Source organism: Trachymyrmex cornetzi, unplaced genomic scaffold, assembly GCF_001594075.2.
Source record: "Trachymyrmex cornetzi isolate Tcor2-1 unplaced genomic scaffold, Tcor1.1 scaffold122, whole genome shotgun sequence".
Classification (NCBI taxonomy): Eukaryota; Metazoa; Arthropoda; class Insecta; order Hymenoptera; family Formicidae; genus Trachymyrmex; species Trachymyrmex cornetzi.
In genome coordinates this window covers 405,777-429,402 of record NW_017295784.1, presented here as the reverse complement: position 1 = coordinate 429,402, position 23,626 = coordinate 405,777, and the positions used below count along the sequence as shown (strand labels likewise).

The 23,626-nt window shown below is 29.9% G+C and overlaps 2 protein-coding genes across 2 annotated transcripts; both read right to left on the bottom strand.

Annotated features, from left to right (window-relative positions):
- Positions 1-2,433: 2,433 nt before the first annotated feature.
- On the bottom strand, positions 2,434-3,751 carry LOC108768315 (gustatory receptor for bitter taste 66a). The gene is made up of 5 exons (XM_018518705.1): positions 3,708-3,751; positions 2,948-3,194; positions 2,806-2,874; positions 2,636-2,722; positions 2,434-2,523 (listed from the first exon to the last, which is right to left on the bottom strand). The coding sequence occupies exons 1-5, from the start codon at positions 3,749-3,751 to the stop codon at positions 2,434-2,436; spliced, it is 537 nt and encodes a 178-aa protein (XP_018374207.1).
- A 14,055-nt stretch (positions 3,752-17,806) lies between these two features.
- Positions 17,807-18,933, bottom strand: LOC108769037 (helix-loop-helix protein 1). The gene is made up of 3 exons (XM_018519776.1): positions 18,914-18,933; positions 18,666-18,847; positions 17,807-18,032 (listed from the first exon to the last, which is right to left on the bottom strand). The coding sequence occupies exons 2-3, from the start codon at positions 18,839-18,841 to the stop codon at positions 17,879-17,881; spliced, it is 330 nt and encodes a 109-aa protein (XP_018375278.1). The 5' UTR covers positions 18,842-18,847; positions 18,914-18,933; the 3' UTR covers positions 17,807-17,878.
- Between the last annotated feature and the right edge of the window lie 4,693 nt (positions 18,934-23,626).

Sequence of the window (23,626 nt, the reverse complement as noted above, 5' to 3'; positions counted from 1 at the left end):
GATGTCGGTATAGAGGATTACTTAAAATGTGAAGTTACCTTGAATTCGTCTTGTGCAAATAACAAATACTCAATCGATAGCTTCATTAAAGCGTAGATCATCAGACAAATCAATGAGTAGAGGAAACCAGGTCGAAAAACTTCGATTATATGAGTATTTTATGAGTATTATATGAGTATATGAATATTTGAAAATCTTACTTATACTTTTTCCTAAAGATCACAATTCAGAAACTGTGATAACTGGTTCCGTATTCCTCTACGCAATTTGAACAGTCTGCTTCGCTTGCTGATCCAAATTCGCGTATCGATGACATTTACCACTAACATCGGCATGATCATCTTCATATAGTCCTTTGCTGGAATATCTTCATGGATGACCGCAGGACACTGTCATAGATACGACCCGAGATCTCGATAACGACGAACAACAACGCTCTTTGCCATCGACTACACATACGAGCACTTCGTGGTCAAGGAATGAACGATGAATATCATAGCTAGGTTACCTGTTCCACACACATGCGACCAGTGGTAATACTAAATATCACCTCTGATAAAGGTGAGCGATCAAAGTAATCGAACAGGTAGCGGCGGTGAAGTGATCAACGCGCGATCCAAGTAAACGATGGTCGCGATGCCTCATAAAACGTCTCAAAGGATTTATTTGCACGTCTTATATACCTAATCAATATCAGTACCTATGAACGTATTGCATATATACATATATGTAAATAATCGTCCACGCCTTTTTTTCATTTCCACTGCGAATACGTCGCGGAATTGCAAAATTTTTTAAATTTCACTCCCTTAAATTATCGAAATATTAAATAATGTATTTGTGGACAAATTATAGGCAGATTGGAACAGATATTTATTTTAAAAAATTGCAATTACTTTTAATTTTTTTAAGGAAGAAGATCAGCATGACATGATAATAAATTTTCTACTTGTTTTATTATTTTTACCTGTCCTTGTTAGTAATAGCTTTCTGCAACAAAGAAATCAAAAGAGAAATGTAATCTCTTGATTAAAACTTTTTCAGTATTAATTTAATTATTTTTAATTATATATTGCGAAACATTGTCTCATATCACGAGATGTTTTAAACAAATTTTTTAAAGATTATAGCGAACTTCATTAATTGATATTAATTTGTGAAATGCTGAATAAGCACGATAAAATTTTAATTATATAATGATGAAACAGCTATATTATATTATACTATAGTGTTAATGATAAATTTAAATGATTACAAGACAGGCTGTGCGAACTAAGCGACAAATACATCGGATTTCCGTGATCTCATAATGGATGAATGCTCAAGAGACTTCATTGGCAAGATCGATATGTGCGAAGTATCAAGCTAAGAGCTATCTTATTAACGATAATGCAAGGGTTAAAAATGCAAGATTGTGTAACTGATATTTGTAAAAAAGAGAATTGATATACAATAAAAATGATTTTTAATAGATATTAGACAAAATTATTCTGTAAATTGTTGTATTAATTTACAAAATAATTTTGTAAATTTCTAGAACATCTTTGTGTATTTAATATCGTCACAAAAGTTATACTTTATGGCGTATTTACGACAATTACAAGTAACTAGTGTGCATATTGCAAAAAACTTCACGTTTGAGAAGTCGTACTCCGCTATATAGATCTCGGGTACTGCATACAATAATATCGTAGCATAAAGGGAATTGAGTATTTAGCGAATATGAAAATGGAACTGAGAATATTTAATTACTAACACACACATTTCTTCGAGGTCTATGCTTATACCTACTATCACGTTATGTTTTTATATTCAGTACAAATTTCTTCATTGTGGTTGACATTTGCAACCACATAGTCGACTTTTCCAAGTTGAAAAAGTTGAATATCTAGAAATGAATTATTGTTGTTTCGTTATATAAATTTATCAAATTATGATTGATTCATCATATGATTATCATATTATAATTGATAAAATTTGACATCGTTATATTAAATAATATGTTAATTTCCTTTGTATTTGTAAAAAGTTTGATCTGTAATATTTACAAAAATACAGAATAGGGACAAATCTATAGTACAATCCAAGATAGAGGATGATTCCTTGTACAAGAATAAGTCAAAATTGCAGATTAAACTTTTTTCATCGGAGCCTTAACTGATGCACTAAAGATTTGTCCTTATCCATAAAATAGATACGTATGACGCTGGTATCGTTCATAAAATTACGATGAATAAAATTTTATTCTAAAGATTAAAGGAAGATATTTATTAAATATTTTATAAAATGCTGCACTATCACTTTATTTTACGAGCTTTTATTTTTATGACACTTTGAGACAATTTTTTGATATACAGTATCTGTTAATTCTCCCATAATTTAAAAGATTCTAAAAGATAATCATCATTTAATAATAACAAAAATTTTTTACAATTATTCATCTAATTGCACATTATCGTTCAATTCCAGCGAATGACTCATTTGTATCATGATAACTACGTAGGTCGATACACTTTTCAAAATCTGTAAAGAGAAGTGTAAATGTAATTATAGAAATTTTGTCGTCTTGTTTGAGAATCACTGATGTAACAGCGTTTCTCTTTCTCTCTTTCGGATGGAACAATTTGATACAAACCGAGCTTAAGATACGATTATCCAGAGTTATACCATAAACAAAGAATGTCACCTGACTTTGTAAAATTTGAATACTGAACTGTTGAATCTGAAATAATTGAGAACAATAATTATTTTATACAGCAACAATAATTAATTATATTATATATAACAATATAATAGCAAACAAACTTCCTCCTGCATATCAGTATCTGCGTCGCATCCATAAATAGCGTGAATGATTTCAATGGTTTTGTTTGCCTGTAAGTAAGTGTTAGCTTAATTATAAAATCTATAATTAGTATTAGACAATGATGTGGGCGAGATAAATTACCTCATTAGTGGCATTCTTGCAAACGCAACCCAAATAAATGGTTTTCAAAATGCTCATAAAACTGAATGCTAATATCAAAATTGTTTGCTCTAACAAAGCTTTATACTGCTGTGTAATGTATCGAATGTAGAAATAGTAAAGTGATCCAGTGAGAATTACAATAATTTCTCCTATCTCCCAAGCTATCTGTACTCCGAGGATAGTGCATACCATTTTTGTTATTTTACACAACTCCAAATGCACCTGTCTTAAAATCATTCAAAAATAATTAGGAATATTTTTATTTAAAGAAAAAACTCTTTTGTTTCTTAAAACAGTTTCTAAAAAAATCTAACTTAAATATTCTAAATCAGAAAAGAATCCAAAAAACCCAGAGCGAATGAGAGTCAGTACGCAAAGTTTAATCTTAAAACTTCATTCCATGAATCCAAATAATCTTTAAACGTTTATTATTATATGAATTTGTTATTGTATTGCTGAGAAGGACTCCAAAGCGAGTCAAAACGTACAAAGATTATTTGGATTTATAGAATAAAGTTTTAAGATTAAACTTAAGAAGATTAAATATTCTAAGCGTTATGCAGAGAATATTGTTGAATATCTTAATGATTGACTTTGAATATATATTATTCATATCACTTTAAATATTATCAATTTTTACTACAGAAAAATGTTGTAAAGCTAATTGCAATCTATGTTTCAAATATATTTTTTATAGAATTTATTTCATAACAATGTATTTTATAATCTCTGTACTCACTTGATTATCTGTAACAGATGTTTACGTTCCTGACATTTTGCCATCGTGGCACTGTGTCTTCGAGATCGATTTTGGTGTTTACTTTGTAATTGTTTTTTGAACTGAGGTGGAAGGAACTCAGTTCCAATTTGAGATACGAGCCGATTTTTATTCTCCTCTGACACAAAAACGTTCGTTCGAGACTGCTTTCGCCGATGTAATTGAAACATCATATTCTTCGAAAAAATATGCTTCTTTTGTTCGACATTCATAATTTTGGCATAATCTTCTAATTCAAAAATGCCCAATTTTATCTCTTTTGTTGATAAATTTGTTAATTTCTCGCATAAAAGCTGGTTAATTAATTTGAATTTCGTTTGTAAGCACCTGCATTGTTATAATAGTATATTAAGTGTATTTTTGAAAACTCTTGTATTTTTTTCTGTCTTATCTCTCTATCTCTCTTTTCTTCTAACTTTTTTTGTATATTTTTTCACAATTATATAATAAATTAAAATTCATCTGCTAACGATACAAAACACAGTTACAGAGAAAATTATATATAAAATGTTTGTGAACTGATAGCTAGTACAACTAGTAAAAGGATTTTACAAAAAAATAAGCGGAAAAATAATATAAAATTTTTAATGAGATTTTTTTTCGAGAAAATCGATTTTAAAGATTCGTCGGATACGGTGCTTTAATTGATAAATTAAAGAAAACGATAGAAAGCATTCACAGAAATTTACTTTGAAGAGCAGAATTGTATATTCAACAGAATGGCCAGCACTTTTAAGAATTTATGAAGTAATAAAATTTATCGTGCGTGAATATTCTGCTTTTATTGTGTATTCTCGACTAATACAATAATGAACACAAGCATGAGCAGAAATAAAAATTTATAGTGTGATCTATTAAGTCGAGACATACGTAATTAAGTGCACATGTATCCGGCGGATAATTAAAAATGATTTTCTCAGAAAGAAAACCTCATATGAAAATATTATATTTTACGCTTTCGATTTATTTTTTCAGGTAGAATTGCTTCTTTCTGGCATCAACAATTCACGTACATATATATTAATACATATACTGAGAAAAAATTGCCTAAATTTAAATAAATATTTGAATGCTACCAACTAAACATTTACTTACAATAAGTAAATATTTACTTAATAAAAAGAAGTGATTGTTAAATCAAATTAATGTTTTTTGTACCAAATAAAGATATTTTTATATTTAATAAATATTTACTTGGTACTATTCAAATAAATATTTATTGAAATTTAGTTTTTTTTTCTCAGTGTACATAATATCAACGATAACGTTATGTATAATAAGTTATGTTAAGTAAAACATGGATTATTAATTTTTACTTAAGGATTCGTTAGTGAATATATCCAATAAACATATGTATACTTAAACTGGATTATTTAGAATCAATTTACATACTTTACAAATATGTAGAATTCGAAGACGGTAATACCGTTGACAGTCAACGAATACATGTATATTAACATAATGTGAATTGCAGTAAATGTGTCCACACGTTTCTTTAAGTGAGAAAAAGATACAATATTCATAATGAGATAGACTATAATCCATATAATTATTATTCCGTTCGTCACAAAATATATCCCATTATAATTCACCGACAATCCAAGCTGTCGCAATGTTTCATCAATCTCGAAGATCTTTTTGTAACAAACCTTAAATTTCTGCACATGAAAATATATATTTACAATAAAATATTATTCTAATTTATACAAATGCATAATTTTTTCTTAAAATTATATTATAAAGTTTGTAAATAAGCGGTATAACAATCGTTTATAAGACATGTTAGTATATCGTTTGCTCACCTTCGTATGCCACCAGCCTAGTAACATCTTGAGAATCACAGATACAATAGTAATGTACGTCAATACTTCGTATAGGATGTATTCTAGCTTCATTAGTTCAATATTTGAATTGTATTTTCTTTCCAAATACAATGAGCTACAGCTATATGCACCACATATAAAGAAAAGATAGATCAGACTGAGTATAGGTCTTGAATAACCACGAGGATACTCAAAAGCACGAAGTCCTAATAAACAGTTGAGACTTGTCATCAATGCTATCGCTTCGGAAAAGCATTTTGGACGCGTAAATAGCTTCATCTTGTCAGATCCCTTTCTTTTATATAATGTTCCTCGACTGTCATTTACTCAAACAAAGTCTTTGTTTTTAATCTGTAGTTGCTCGAACACCTAAGCTATTAAAAGCAAAGTACTATTTCTCCCAGAGTTTCTTGCCGTTCTCGCGTCCAGTATTAATTACAAGGAAGTGTTAATTCCAGCAGTGTGTATTAATTGCTACGTAATTAAAATAATGTATAATTAAAACTAAATAATGTATAATTAAATAAAACTAACGTATAAGTATTACTTATACGTATAACGTATGTGAAAATATCACGCAATGTGCTATACTTGGCGATCTATGCAAAAATATGGTTGATTATTATGTTAAATCAAATCACGACGCTATTCACTGTTCTTCGCTTTTTTCTTTCTTTCTTTCTTTACTCTATTTGCTCTCCTTTTCCCGCAATTCACAAGTCAATGATCAACTTTTAATGAATAAAGGAGCACATATGAGCTCATAAACGATTATTATGAAGAACGCAAGTGTACTAAACGAATATGCGCAAACAAGCCTCCTATCATAGTGATGGCTATTGAAGCGATTCTATAGTATATGTAACTATAAAAAGAATTAACTCTCCCCGTGAACCAACGAGTAATTAGTTGTACAATCATGCGCACAGGGATCATTTTTTATTATCTTGATACAGTATAATATCATAAGGTGTTATTCGGGATCTATAGCAACACGTTTCCGGAAAAAGATAATTGCTGGCTATTGTTGCAATGCATGATTGTTGCTGAGTATGCAGATGCATGAGGAATATACAGTGAAGTTAATAGATCGCTATACATTTGTTATATAAATGGTTCAACGAATCCAAAAACAGATTTAAAAAATATCCAACTAGAACGTGCTATTTCCACATAAAAACGCTGCAATTTTTGCGTAAAGACTGTTATGTCCATGCGGGGAATTTTTTATATTATCTTGAGAAAACCTGTTTCTAGAAAATAGTTAATCAATGAAATGGCAAACTGAAGAAAAAATTCGGAGAACTGCAACAAATTAAATACTACAATTGCATGAAAATTCTCTCTTCACTCGTAATTTTTTTCTTACTGAATAAATAATATGTGATACGGTTATAACTCATAATTCATTACTAATTAAAACATTGAGTATACCATGATATGTATACCATAGAGAGCATCCGATACACACATAAGAACATGTCACGTAGTTTAAGTCGACGAGTCACCGAGATAATTAACGGCAGACATGATAGCGTTTCTGAGTGTATAGGCGTATTTTCCACGAACTTTCCATCATGATTGACCATTATATGATGAATTTATTACGATGAATGTAAAGGAGAGAATCAGATATCATTTCTGATAGTCCTGTAATCCCATTTGTTCCATGATATTTTATCATTATCGTCTTTATATGTTGCGAAAGTTAAAAAATAACATTGGTGTTTTTCTATGAGTTTTTATTTGAAGACGAAAAGAGAGCTAAGACCAAGATAGAACAAGTTTAATAATTTATTTCTGGAGTTCATTAAAGAGCTATTATTTATAACATAAAAATTAATCTTTTTTTAAAGTAAAATTTAGACCTCAAAATTTTCGCATGCAGGAATGTTAGCCTCTATAGGGCAATCCCTTAAATGCCTTCCTCCACAATCAGCCAGAGATGCAGCATAATATTATTTAAGCCGCTGTTGGCGTAGAAAGTTATTTCAAACGTAAAGTTGTCGAGTAAGCTGCATTGCAAAAATTTTATTTTATAGTGTATATTGCATGTCTATTATAATTACAAGCAATTATCGTGCATATCGAAAGAAATACAGGAAAAAGATAATTAAATAATTTACAGATCGTCACATCACCACACTTTATTTTACGTATCTTTTATTTCCATAATAATTTGCGACATTTGTTAGATATACAATATTATTAATTCTTTTAAAATATTTTTATAAAAAAATATTTTAATTAATATATAATCATTTAATAATATTTATAATTCTTTAAAATTGCCTATATTGCACGGAATCGTCCGATTCCAATGTTATGCTCACTTGTACCATAATAACAACATAGATCGTTACAGACTTTAAAATCTGTAAATAAAAAAGTATAAGTATGATGCGTTTGCAATTAAAGATATAAAGTTATAAAAATAATTTCCCTTTTTTTTAATATAAAGAAAATAAATTTTTTTTTTAGTATACATATTTTTATTTGTATGATCTTTGTTGTTTTATATAATAAACGCTTCGTATTATATACAATAACAACGTTTCGTATGCAATAATTTGATACACACCATGGTCAAAACACGATGATCAAGAGTAAGACCAAATACGGAAAATGTTACTGGACTTTGCAAAATTTGAATACCAAACTGCTGAATCTGAAACAATTTTGATGGTAATTCTACAATACATTAGCATAAGAGTAATCGATTATACACTTACTCGCAAAAAAAGCGGGCCACTGTATAGTGGCTCATTTCTTTTTGCGGATTTTTGAATATATTTAACAATATAGCAGTAAACAAACCTCCTCCTGCATATCAGTATCTGCATCGCATCCATAAATTGCATGAATAATTTCGATGGTTTTATTTCCCTACCAATAAATATTAGTTTAATTATAAAATCTATAATTGTAGACACAATAATAGATGAGAAAAATTACCTCATCGGCCGCATTTTTACAAATAAGACTCATAAAAACGGCTCTGAAAATATGCAGAAGAGACAATGACAACGTCAAAGTTGTCTGCTCTACCACACCTATAATTTCGTGCTGATGCATAACGTATCGAGCAAGTAAGTAATAAAAAGCTCCAGACAAATACGTGATAATTGATCCTATTTCCCAAGCTACCTGTACTCCAAGGATAGTGCATACTATTTTCGATACTTTACATAACTCCAGATGTACTTGTCTTAAAAACAAAATCAAAGATAATCAGAAATATTTTTATTTAAAAAAGAAACTTTCTTTTCTTAAAAAGCTTTTAAAAAATCTAACTTAAATATCCCAAGTTTTGAAGGAAATTATAAATTATAAATATATATCTTATTAATGACAAAATTGATGAATTTTGAATCGATTTTTATTTTAAAAAATGTCATAAAATTGAATGCAATGTTTGTTTCAAATATATCTTTTTTATAGGATTTTATAACAATATACTTCATAAGTTTTGACACTCACTTGATTATTTGTAACAGATGTTTACGTTCTGGACATTTTGTTATCAAAGGGTTGCATCTTTGAGATTGATTTTTGAATTTATTTTGAAATTGGTTTTTGAATTGGGATGGAAAGTGAGATTCAATTTGAGATAAAACCTGATCTTGCTTTTTTAGTTCCGTAATATTTATTCGAGATTGTAGCCGCTTATGCCGTCGAAATATCATCATTGAGGAAAAAATATGCTTCCGTTGTTCAACATCCATAATTTTGGCATAATCTTTCAGTTCAAAAATACCTAATTTTATCTTATTTGTTGATAAATTTATTAAGTTCTCACACAAGAATTGGTTGATTAATTTAAATTTTATTTGTAAGCACCTGCGTTGTTGTAACAGCATGTTAGATTAGAATTCATTGGCTAATGTCACAAAATAAAATTACAGAGAAAATTATATACATTAATATATACAGCCTTAGGCCATACGTATACAGAACTCCTCAATTTATTGCATTTTTGTAAAAATGACAATAAAAGCCAAAGAAGACAGATAGACAAAATATTAATTTGTTATAAGAATAAACCTTATTGTTCAATAAAACTATATTTTAATTTACTTTTCGTGAAAACGTTTACATCACTTTATGGGGGTTTAATATATTCTAGATTTTATATATAGATACTTATGGACAAGACTATAATATTATCAACGTCACGCAATGTGTAATATGTTATGTTACGCAGAGAGAGAAGAGAGAACCAATAAAAATTAATTATTAATATTTTACATAGTAATTAATGAGTAAATCAAATAAATTGGTATACGTAATATACTGGATTATTTAGAAAGTTAATTTACGTACCTTACAAACATGCAGAATTCATAAATATTAATAAAGTTGACAGTTATCGAATACGTAACAAGCAATATAATATAAACTGAAGTAAATATATCTGTGCGTATTTTTAAGTGAATAAAAGCTATAGTGCTCAAAGTGAAAGAGGCTGTAATCCAGACGGTCATCATTCCAATTGTCCCGAAATATATTCTGTCATAATTTACTGGCAATCCAAGCTGGCGCAATGTTTCGTCAATCTTGAAGATCTTCTTGTAACAAATTTTGAATTTCTACATACGTCAATTTATGAGATAAAAGAATATTATAATTTACGTATATATATTTTAAAACTATTTTACCTCAATTATATTATAAAACTTGTATATTATGAAATCATAAATAAGTTGATACAACTGCTTATAATACATTACATACTGTTTTGTTCACTCACCTTTGTATGCCACCAGCCTAGCAGCATCTTGAGAATCACAGACGCAGCAACGATGTACGACATTATTTTGTATAAAAAGTATTCTAGCTTCATCAATCTAACGTTTGAATAGTATTTTTTTTCAATATTGAACGAGCCACCGTAATATATACCGAATACAAACAAAAAATAGATCAAACTGAGTATAGGTCTTGGATGACCACGAGGATACTCAAAAATACGAAGTCCCAATAAGCAACTAAAATTTGTCACTAATACTATCGCTTCGGAGAAGCATTTTGGACGCTCAAATAACTTCATCATGTCAAATCTCTCTGTCTCTCTTTCTCTCTCTTTCGCACTGTATTCAACTGCTATTTACTCCATTGAAATGTCTTCGTTTTTAGTCTTCAGCTAACCGAATATCTAAGAATATCAAAAACAAAACAATATTTTTTTCACAATTTCTTGTTTTTCAATTACAAAGGAGTATTAATTCCAGCAAAATGTTAACTACTTATTATAAAATTAAAATAATAATTAATTAGTATCAACTAAATATCTAAATATCAAGTACATGTAAACATTACCCAATTTTCTATAGTTCACAAGCAAGAATGGTTAAAGATTATGTTAGATGAAACACTAGCGCGATTCTTTGTCTTCCTCCGTTCTACTTGCTCTACTCGATTTCTTGCAGTTTCCAAGTTAATGATCCGTCTTTAATAAATGAAGGAACATACATAAACGATTATTACGAAGACGGATATACTAAATGAACGTGCACAAATGATCTCCCATGGTGGACTTTAAACGATCATATAGTATATAAAAAGAGTACTCGTGAAGCATCAAGTAATTTGTTATATGAACATGCGCACAAGGATACCTTTTTATTACATTAATGCAATTAATATCATAATATGCTACCCATGATCTGCAGCAACATATTGCTTAGTTTAAGAAAGATTACGTATAGTTATTGCTAAGTACAAATGCATATATGCAAGTGAAAACGACAGATCAATAGACTTATGCATTACATATAGCTTAACCAATTCCAAAATTTAATGACGAAATATTCGATTAGAATGTGCTATTTTCTTAACAAAAACGTTGTAATTATTATGAGTAAAAACTGTTATGTTCATGCGGGGAATTTTTTACATTATCTTGAGAAAACCTGTTTCTAGAAAATAGTCAATCAATGAAATGGCAAACTGAAGAAAAAATTTGGAGAACTGCAACAAATTAAATACTACAATTGCATGAAAATTCTCTCTTCACTCGTAATTTTTTTCTTACTGAATAAATAATATGTGATACGGTTATAACTCATAATTCATTACTAATTAAAACATTAAGCATATTATGTATATCAGAGAGCATCAATACTGTTCGATGCACGCATAAGAAGATTTCACGTAGATTAAGTCGACGTGTCGCAGAGATAATTTACGGTGGATATGATAGCGTTTCTGATGGATAGGCATATTTTCCACAAACATTCCGTCATGATTGACCATTATAAATATGATGAATTTATTACCATGGCGAATATAAAGCAGTAAAACTGATACAGATATCATTTCTGATAGTCCTGTAATCCCATTTGCTCCATGATATTTTATCATTGTCGCCTTCATATGCTGCGAAAGTTAAAAAATAACATTGGCATTCTTCTATGAGCTTTTATTCAAAGACGAAAAGATGCAAAAGCTGAGACCAAGATGAATCAATTGTTTGATAATTTACTTCTGGAGTTCATTAAAGAGCTGATATTTATAACATAAAAATTAATCTTTTTTTAAAGTAAAATTTAGACCTTAAAATTTTCGCGCGCAGGAATGTTAGCCTCTACAAAGCAATCCCCTATTCCTCTCTTCTCAATCTAGAGATACCTCATAAACATTAGGTAGATGTTGGCGTAGAAGGTTAATAATTCAAATATAAAGTTACTGAGCGAGCTGCGTTGCAAAAATTTTATTTCATAGAATGTGTATTACATGTCTATTATAATTACAAGCAATTATTGTGTATATTGAAAAAAAAACAAGAAAAAATAATTAAATAATTCACAGATCGTCACACCATCCCATTCTAATTTTCATAGCTTTTATTTTTATGACAATCTGCGACATTTATTAGATGTACAGTATTAATTCTTTTATAATTAAGTTATTATATAATCTGCATTTAATAATATTAATAATTTTTTAAAATTGTGTACGTTGCACAGAATTGTCCGATTCCAATGTTATGCTCACTTGTACCATAATAATCACATAGATCGTTACAGATTTTAAAATCTGTAAATAAAAAAAGTATAAGTATGATGCATTTGCGGTTAAAGATGAAGTTATAAAAATAATTTCCATTTTTTTAATGTAAAGAAACAGTAAATTTTTTTAGTATACATATTTTTATTTGTATGAATTTTGTCTTTTTATATATCGCTGATACAATAGCAACGTTTAATATACAATAATTTGATACACACCGTGGTTAAAACACGATGATCAAGAGTAAGACCAAATACGGAAAATGTTATTGGACTTTGCAAAATTTGAATACTAAATTGCTGAATCTGAAACAATTTGGATAGTAATTGTACAATACTTTAATATAAATCGATTATACACTTACTCATAAAAAAGCGGGCCACTGTAATGTTATAATGGTCCACTTCTTTTTGCAGGATTTTTAATATATTTAACAATATAAAAGTAAACGAACCTCTTTCTGCATATCAGTATCCGCATTGCATCCATAAATCGCATGAATAATTTCGATGGTTCTATTTCCCTATAAATAAATGTTAACTTAATTATAAAACCTATAATTGTAGACATAATGATAGATGAGATTAATTACCTCATTGACAGCATTCTTGCAAATACGACTCACACAAACGATTTTGAAAATACACAGAAGAGACATTGACAACGTCAAAATTGTCTGAGCTGGGAAACCTTTAACTTTGTACTGATGCATAACGTATCGAATAAATAAATTATAAAAAGCTCCAGACAAATACAAGATAATTGATCCTATTTCCCAAGCTACCTGTACTCCAAGGATAGTGCATACTATTTTCGACACTTTACATAACTCCAAGTGCACTTGTCTTAAAAACAAAATCAGAAATATTTTTATTTGAAAAAGAAACTTTCTTTTCTCAAAAAGCTTTTAAAAAATCTAACTTAAATATCCCAAGTTTTGAAGGAAATTATAAATTATAAATGTATCTTATTAATGACAAAAAATTGATGAGTTTCGAATCGATTTTTATTTCGAAAAAATGTCATGAAATTGAATGCAATATCTATTTCAAATATATCTTTTTTTATAGGATTTTATAACAATATACTTCATAAATTTTGACACTCACTTGATTATTTGTAACAGATGTTTACGTTCTGGACATTTTGTTATCAAAGGGTTGTATCTTTGAGATTGATTTTTGAATTTACTTTGAAATTGGTTTTTGAATTGAGATGGAAAGTGAGATTCAATTTGAGATACGACCTGATCTTGCTTCTTTAACTCCGAAACATTTATTCGAAATTGTAGCCGTCGACGCCGTCGAAATATCATCGTCGAGAAAAAACTATGCTTCTGTTGTTCAGCATCCATAATTTTGGCATAATTTTTTAATTCAAAAATGCCTAATCTTATCTTATTTGTTGATAAATTTGTTAAATTCTCACACAAGAGTCGGTTGATTAATTTAAATTTTATTCGAAAACACCTGCGTTGTTGTAACAGCACATTAGATTAGAATCCATTGGCTAACGTCACAAAATAAAATTACAGAGAAAATTGCATACATTAATATATAGGGTCTTAGGTTATACGTATACAGAACTTTAATTTTATAAAAATGACGATAATGATTGTTAATGAAGACGGAGGACAAATAAAATATTAATTTGTTATAAAAGTAAACACTATTGTTCAATAAAACTATGTTTTAATTTACTTTTTATGAGAACGTTTACATCAATTTATAGGAGTTTTATAAATAGATACTTTTATATAGATACTTATGGACAAGACTATAATATTAATTATCAACATTATGCAATATGTAAGTTATGTTAAGCAGAAGCAATACAAATTATTAATATGTTGTATAATAATTAATGAGTAAATCTAATAAACATATATGTACGTAAATTACTGGATTATTTAGAAGGTTAATTTACTTACCTTACAAATAGATAGAATTCAAAAATATAAATAGAGTTGACAGTCAACGAATACGTAGAACACAATATTATAAAAACTGCAGTACATATGTCTGTACGTATTCTTAAGTGAATAAAAGCTACGGTGCTCAAAATGAAAGAGGCTGTAATCCAGACGATTATCATTCCGATTGTCATGAAATATATACTGTCATAACTTCCTGACAATCCAAGCTGTCGCAATGTTTCGTCGATCTCGAAGATCTTTTTGTGACAAGCTTTGAATTTCTACATATATTAATTTGTGATGGAAGAATATTATAACTTACATATATCTATATTTTAAAACTATTTTATCTTAATTGTATTATAAAGCTTGTACATTATATGTGAAATCATGAATAAGTTGGTATAAAAACATCATATTCTGTTTCGTTCACTCACCTTTGTATGCCACCAACCCAGCAGCATATTGAGAATCACAGACAAAACATGGACGTATCTCAATATATTGTACAGAACGTATTCTAGCTTCATCAATCTAATGTTTGAGTAGAATGTTTCTTCCATATTGCTCGTGCCACTGTAATATATACTGAACATAAACAAAGAATAGATTATACTGAGTATAGATCTTGGATGACCACGAGGATACTCAAAAATACGAAGTCCCAAAAAGCAACTGAGATTTGTCACTAATGCTATCGCTTCGGAGAAGTATTTTGGACACGCAAATAGCTTCATCTCGTCAGATCTCTTTCTGTCTCTTTCTTTTTCGCACTATGTTCCTCAATTGTCATTCACTCCATCGAAATGTCTTCGTTTTTGGTCTTCAGTTATAATCGAATATCTAAAATATGTATTAAAAGAATATCTAAAATATGTATTAAAAGAATATCTATCAAAAGCGAAATCATATTTTTTCACAATTTCACACGAATTTTCCAAAAGAGTATTAATCACGCACATGTAAATATTAGTCAATTTTCTATAGTTTACAATTTAAGCGAGAATAATTAATGATTATGTTAGATGAGACAATGGCGCGATTCTTTGTCTTCCTTCGCTCTACTTGCTCTACTCAGTGTCTTGCAGTTTGCAAGTTAATGATCCGTCTTTGATAAATAAAGAAACATACATAAACGATTATTAGAAGAACACGGGCCAAATGAACGTACAAATGAGCCCCCACGGTAGTCTTTAAGCGATCATACACTATATCTACATAAAAAAAGTGCCTGTAAAGCAATAAATAATTTATTATATAAACATGCGCGCAGGGATCGCTTTTTATATATTAATGCAATTAACACTATAATATGCTGCTACCCAGGATCTGCACCAACACATTGCTTAATTTAAGAAAGATGACTCATAGTTATTGCTAAGTACAAATGCACATAGATATGCAAATGAAAACGACAGGCCAACAGACTTTATGCATTACATATGGCTTAACAAATTCAAAAATTTGTTGACAAAATATTCGATTAGAATGTGCTATTTTCTTCACAAAAACGTTGTAATTTTTACGTAAAAACTGTTATACTCCCTAGTGGATAATTTCTTACGTTACCTTGAGAAAACTATTCATGGAAAATAGTGAGTAATGTAAAAATGTATGGAAGAAAAGTCAAGGGACTGCGATAAATTAAAGATAAGTATGAAAATTGTTCTTGCTTGTAATTTATTTTTTGTTAAATATATAATACAGTCACAACTCATAATTGATTATTAATTACACATTGCGCATACTGAGTACCATGCAGAGAACGTCAATGTGATCCGGTGCGCATGTCAGCGATCAAACTTCTCTATAATATTTAAGGAACATGTGTTTCATTTATACAGTTATAGTGTTAACGACTTAATTATTTTACTTTATAGAGGAATGATAGAAATTGTTCGTCGTGAAATCTCTTAACAGGCGCATTGGATTAACACTTTTGATTATACGCATCGCGTAGAATATTTTACAGTGTGTTATAAAATTATTAAAGTAAAAGCAGAAATTTTATTTATTATAATCGACATTTATTTATGAAATTGATAATCGTAAAATAGACGTGTGTGTGTGTGTTAATAGCAAATAAATTAATAAATTACCTAACTATGTATATTAATTGTCTTGCTCGCAAAATAAACGCACACAAAAATAAACTTTTTTATGATAAGTGATTTATTTGTATTAACATTGTCATTGTCACATATTCTTTTCATACTACCTATCTCTTTACATATTTGATAAAAGACGATCTCACGCATGATTATAAAGTTATTTATAAAGTGTTGATTCTTGTAAAATAAAAATTTAAAAATCTGAATGGCTTAACTAATTATATTTGATCTTCAAAAAACAAATCAAAGAATTTCGTTAAAAATAATGTTGCATTTTCATTCAATGTTGTCCATGTTTTTATTTTGTTTCGCTCATTTGAGATTAAATTACATTAATATATTAAAACCTTCCACTTTGTGTCCAGAATTATAAAAATAATATAATTTTTTGATGTATTAATCTTATTGTTAGTTGTCGAAAAATGTTAAAGAGTTAATAAAAATATAATAACAATAAAATGAATCTACAATTTAAAACCCATTTTGAAGATTAGGTATTTAGTTCCACAGAAATGAGTTTCTTCCATTCTAATTCATCTACGTTTTTTTTTTCACAGGAAAGCCAGTTTAGTTCGCACGGACAATCAATCTCACTCAGATCTCTAAGCGGATCGAGTCACACAATCGCATTTGCAGAAAACCGGGAAACGAGAGGCGCGAGGCGACGATCCGTGAAGTTGGCCTCCTCGTCGGCAATTCCATTCTTTTTCACTTAAGCTCGTACGCCGTATAATCGACAACGATCGAATACGCAACCGAACGATGACTATCAAGGGTAGGAGGAGAATTTGAAGAAACGCGAAGGGATAGCAGTCCCATGGGAAGCCCTTCCATTGTCCCGAAGTGGCCTACTAATCCAGGAATCGGATAGATTTGAGAATATCGACGGATATATCGTACGATAAACGATGTAACTCTGCACAGTCAACGCAATTTAGCAACGCTCTTCAACAATTATTGAATATACGAGCAATAGCATGTTTCTTCTATTATCTACTGTTCAAATGTCTGTGCTATTTGATCGAAAATTGTTTAGTTATTAGTCAGAAATCGAAAATGATAAAAATAATTTATCCCAAAGGCTTCCCCAAAAAAATTACTTTATTATTTATTTTAAAAGTAATAAATGTAGATGTAAACGATGTTTATGATAACGTTTCTTAAAGTTTAGAAAAACGTTCGATAGTCAATTCGCGGTCAGCTTGTGATGGTGATGATGGAATCGTCACAGTTTTCTAAGTCTTCTATCTCTGCTCGTTGAAATACGCAAGTTCAAGCTTGGAGTACGTGATTCAGGTAAGCGATATAGCAGATTGCCAGCCGAAGAATCTCAATTTTCGAGAGCTTTTTGTCCGGCGGCAACGTTGGCAGCAGCTTTCGCAGTTCCGCAAACGCCAAGTTGAACGCTTCCACTCTGACTCTTTCCCTAACGAGATAAATATTATCCACTTTAGACAGCAATCCTTCCTTTATATATAAAGAATTCCTTTATATATAAACATATATTACAATATTATGCTACCGAATTTTCGAAATTAGATTTCTTCAGATAATTTTTATTTTTCAATATAAGATGTAAGAAAGCGCATTATATCGAAACGCTTGTGATGTCAATGAAAGCACAAGAGGTGTATCGATTGAATAAAAATCCGAAATGAATTTTATTGGTGAGAATAATTAAATCGTCCTGATAAGATTAAACTTTCTTTTAACTTAAACTTCTTTAGATATCAAGAAATATGTTGCAGATTTATATTCACCACTAGAATGAATGAAGAACAGTTCTTTAATAAATTTTAATAAATATAATTAATCAACCCAGAAGAGAGGCGTAAATTATGAAAAATGAAATTGAGGAATGATAAATATTAAAGAACAGCTTTAATTAGTAGTGAATTTTTTTCAAATTCATTAAAAATTGCAGAAAATCGGTTTTTAAGTATTACGATTATACGATAAAAATTTATAAGCAGTTCCTTCGCGATATCTTAGTGTTTTACTTCTTCAGTTTGTTTGCCTTTGTAGCAAGACTTCGATTCTGCGCTCATCGTAGTCTTACCGTGTGGCATGTGCGGTTCGATACTTTTGAGTAGCCCTTCTTCGCCTGCGTCTTTCTTCCCTCGACAAGGTGCCCGAACCAGGGGCTCCTACACCGTTAACGGCGACCCCGTGGCCGCTGTTCGCCATAGGAACCGTCCTATCCTCGTTTGCAAAATCACAATTGAAGCTCTTCATGTGCCTCTGTATTCCGTAAATGTTCCTTTCAAAGAGGACAGTCTGATCTACCGCGAAAAATTATCTTCTCACCTTTGCCCTGGACGTAGATTCACGTCGTAAAGCATTACTATCTTGCTTCTCGTAGAACGCAGCTGCAATTATAATTACGAAAATTGTCAATCGGATACAAAAAACGCGGATGACGTTGCGAGAACTTAATTTTGTTGCATGTAACATAAATTCCAACGATATATTATATAAGTGTGTTTCATAATCATAATTTAGGAATATATCATCTGATCGATTTACTTTCTTAACAAATAATTTGTGGAGATTATTTATCAGTCATAGAAATTTTTATTCAAAAGATACTCCAATTATTTAATTACAAAATGCTAAACTATAATTAGATATTATTAATATAAACTATAATTTTTAATAAAAAATAAAACCCTTACTATTCGAGTGCCGAGTTGGGTTTGGTTAAAAATTATGATTCATAATTTAAAAAATGAAAAAGTTAATATAGTTTAAAATCATTATAGCCTTTAAATATAAAAACTTCTATAATTGATAAATAATCGACTTTATTTAACTTTTCTTAGGTATCAGTAATTTTCTTCATTCTTCTCTACATTAAAACTATCAAAAATATGTAATGACACAGTCATGTGTTATAATGCGGCATTAATCACATTACTGGATACGAGAAGTAAGAATTTGTCATTATTCTAATATACGTATTGCAATAATATCGTTCGCATTAATCCCAAGTTTGTAATTACTTTACTCTCCACTACAATTAAAAAACTGTTTAGTGTCTCGATACTTTTGATTCATAAAAATTAACTACTTTGTAAAAAAAAACGATTTGTCGTTAAAATTAATTACAAATTATAAAATATTGATTAATATCGACTTTAATGTTTTCTGTGCAATTTAAACTTTAATTTATACATATATTAAGTTTAATTTACATAAATATTTAGATAAATAAATCAAATAAAGGCTCCAGTGAATAAATAAAAAATTAGAGAAAAGCCTTCGAGAGCCGACACAGATTGTAAGTGTGTATAATAAGTATTTAGATGTTTATGACATTTTTTAGTTGATAAATACCATTTTTAGAAAAAGGCGCAAAATAACAATCAAATTTTTCGCACCGTTTACTCTGGGGATTTGCGAAAGCTACAAAAAAGTATAACATAAAAGGGTTTACCCAACGTTCTAGAATATTGGGGTTCGATCAGCGATAATTGGATGACCAAATATTTGCTGAGCATACAAACGTAACTTATGTAACAGAATTATAGTCATAAAAGAGAATAAAGCCAAAAATAGCTTCAATAGAAAGAGAGATATTATATTGGAACACTCGACACTTTTATATATAGGCAAAAGAGAGAAGAATAAAAGATATAAATTTCTAATACTGTGGAATTCCATCGTGTCACCGAAACAGTCGTTTTGAAATAGTCTATTTATGAGAAAAGTGTTGCATTATTGAGTGAAACGTAGTTTGCGCTCCGCATAAGTAGCTCGATCTTCATCAAGTATTGACGAAAAGCCACCCCGAACGACTGCTGCCCGATCTGATTCTTATGGTAAACCGACGATTTGTATGAGCATTCACCACGCTCTTTCTCTGCGATTCTTTCTTTAATATTTTAAAGAAAACCACCAGATTTCGAGCGACAAGTCTTCTCGGCGCTTCTTTTAATATTTATCATAGCACTGCTATCCAATCAAATCGATACGATTCCCTGTGGATTTTTTTTATTTTTACGACTTTACGCCGTAGGATTTTACGCAAACTCAATTTTGTAAAAATACACAGTTTTTTGTGCATAATTCCAATTCTTAAGAAACTTAATTTCAATCTATATTTCTATTGAAATAGTTAATGATAATTATAAAAACTTAAATAGAAAATTTTTATTGTTAAAAGAAGATTAAATAAGAATAAGAAATTTGCTTTTATCCAATATTGAAATAAATAAAAATTAATTTTGCAATAGTTTAATTCAAGAAATTTTTGTGAATTTGATGTATAAATTATAATAATAAATTTAATATTGTTTTATATAAATCCTTTTACATGTGATATTTCTAATATCTTCATAAAGTAAAGTTACTTATTGCACAACAGTCTATCTACTTTTGTGTAACAATTAATGTGTGTTTTTGTTCATTTGTCTCACTTACCATAGTTTTCCAAGATAAAAAACAAGTTTCCGTTTTTCCTCGCCTGTTCTCATCCGGTTTGGAACTGATCACTCTTTTCTATTGTTCTCAATTAAATTCTTTCACCGATTAAACAATCGCACACAAAATCTTATCCACCTTTTTTTTACTATCAATCTTAACACAGGAGGAAATTCTTCAGAATATTTCACTTTTCTAAATCACTCGTTCATTTATCGACTCCGAATCGCGATTAGATCAATGTCGATTGTTATCCGCAGCAACAAGATCACTTCTGACAATATCTCGACCTCCCGGCTTCGACGAGATCGTCGGGAGAGAACGGTCAACAGCATCCCTGGCAGAAAAACTGATACAGGGAAGGGTGAGTTTGGCTATACAGAGCTGGCGGGTAGGGATTTTCATCTCCCGTAACCACGCCCTTGATTCCGCCACAGCCTCCCTTGTCCTCTCGTATCCCCAGCATCCCTGACAACATCCCGAGCGTTCTCCAATCGACTATCGAGAAACATCCCTGCGTACCCGCCCCGACACCTGACGCCACGTCGCCATTCCGCCGCATTTCGTAATTCACGCGACAGTATTTTACACAGCCTCCCGGATACGAAGACCATTTTATCGATCATTTGACCTGACGTTGAATGTTTTGGAAAACTGGCGCTGGATTCCTGTCGTCGGACGATAATATTTAACACCGATCATGTATACAAATAGGTAAAAGATTTGATTATTTCTGACATCATACGATTATGTTTTTTTTTTAAAAAGAAATATTTATACCTATATAAAATATGATATAATAAGTTAATAATATCTATACTTCAGCTGTCATCCACTACACTCAAGAACAAATGTGATTGACATGTCTTATTATATCCTATTAAAAAAAGTATATGTACAAATCTACTTTTTTTAAATGTCATTATATATCTTTTAAATTTAGAATTAGAATATTGTTTACATGATAGAGTTTTGAAATCTGAGTTTCTTACGAATAGGAACTGTTTTATTTATAAACGCTACGAATATTCTACTGTGGACAATGATTCGTACACTGTTAAATCTATAGTTAAATCAAATTTAACTTAATGTGAGTCAACACTGCTCCTATTCAATCATATCTATACTAAAACAATGGTTATATTTGACACTATACAGTATCAAATTGACACGATATAGTGTCAAATTTAATTATCGTTTTAGTAAAAAATAACGATGTATTTAGTAGGAGCAGTGGCGACCCACATTAGGTTAAATTTGACACTATAGATTTAATAGTGTAGTGTAATTAAAATATTCAGTGTAACTATAAGAGAGATGCGGAAATATTATAAAATTATTTATTATGTATAATTTTATTTTTGTCGAGAAAAGAGTTTATTTCTCTTTTAAGATGATTATGATGTTTATTTTAAACGTGTTCTAGGAACACAGAGTAAATTGAAGATGGGTTCATTTTGGAGTAGTATAGATTTCTTCGGAGGATCAGGTGGTAGACACGTCGCATCTGCGCCATTCGGCTATAATAATAATCACAGTCGCATCCTCTCCGTCGCGGAACAGTTTTATACAAAAAGATCCATCAGTTCATTTGTACAATAACGTATAGCTGCAATTTTTTGTCTCCTAAAATAATGAACAGTGTGTCCGAAAATTTTGATTACGGTTCAATCAAATTTGATATACTAAATTGACGTTAAAATCGAGAAAGAATACGTGTAGTAAAATTAGTTTATTCTTATAACGTTAGTAAAGTGTTATGATTGTTTTACGAGAACAAGTAAAATTTAAAAGAAATCGAATTTGAATACTTCAAAAAAATACTTTAAAAAACGGAATCTGGTGAATACACACATACAAAAATGTTATGTAACTGATAACTTTGATTATGTTAGTTTATAATTGTTAATATCACAAGTAGTTAAATTAGTAAAGACTTTTTCTTTATTTCGCTAACAATGCTATACATATACCTACATATATCTGTACAGCGTTGTAGTGATCCCATCTGCGCTTCATATACATAATTTTTCGATTGAAAATGCGTAAATCAATCATAATATCGTCTCTGTTTTCGAATTATTATAACATTATAGAAGCAAAATGTATGTACATATATGTATAGATGAAATAAAATTGACTTCTGCTCGTTTTGATACATTTAAAAAATACTTTGTTTCATATACTTATCATGTCCGTTTTGCTATTACTTTAGCATTAATATTGATACTAATGCTGATACAGTGGCATAACGAACATAATAAGTACGAAACTATGATTACGTTTACACGCACTGATAAAACCGTTTTAGTAAAAACCGTTTTTATGAAACCGGCCAATCATAGCTATTCCTCAGAAGAATGAAATAACTATGATTGGTCAGTTTCATAAAAACAGTTTTTACTAAAACGGTTTTATCAATGTGTGTAAACGTAGTCAAAGTATTTTATCCCCGCTTTATAGGACAGAACCGCAGAACCCGCAATTATGTAAATTGGTCAATCGGACTTTAATCTACTTCCAATTCGACCAACACCCATCTCGAAAATTGCTCGTACAAGGGTTGACGCGTGCGGCCGAGAGTTACGACGAGGTGCC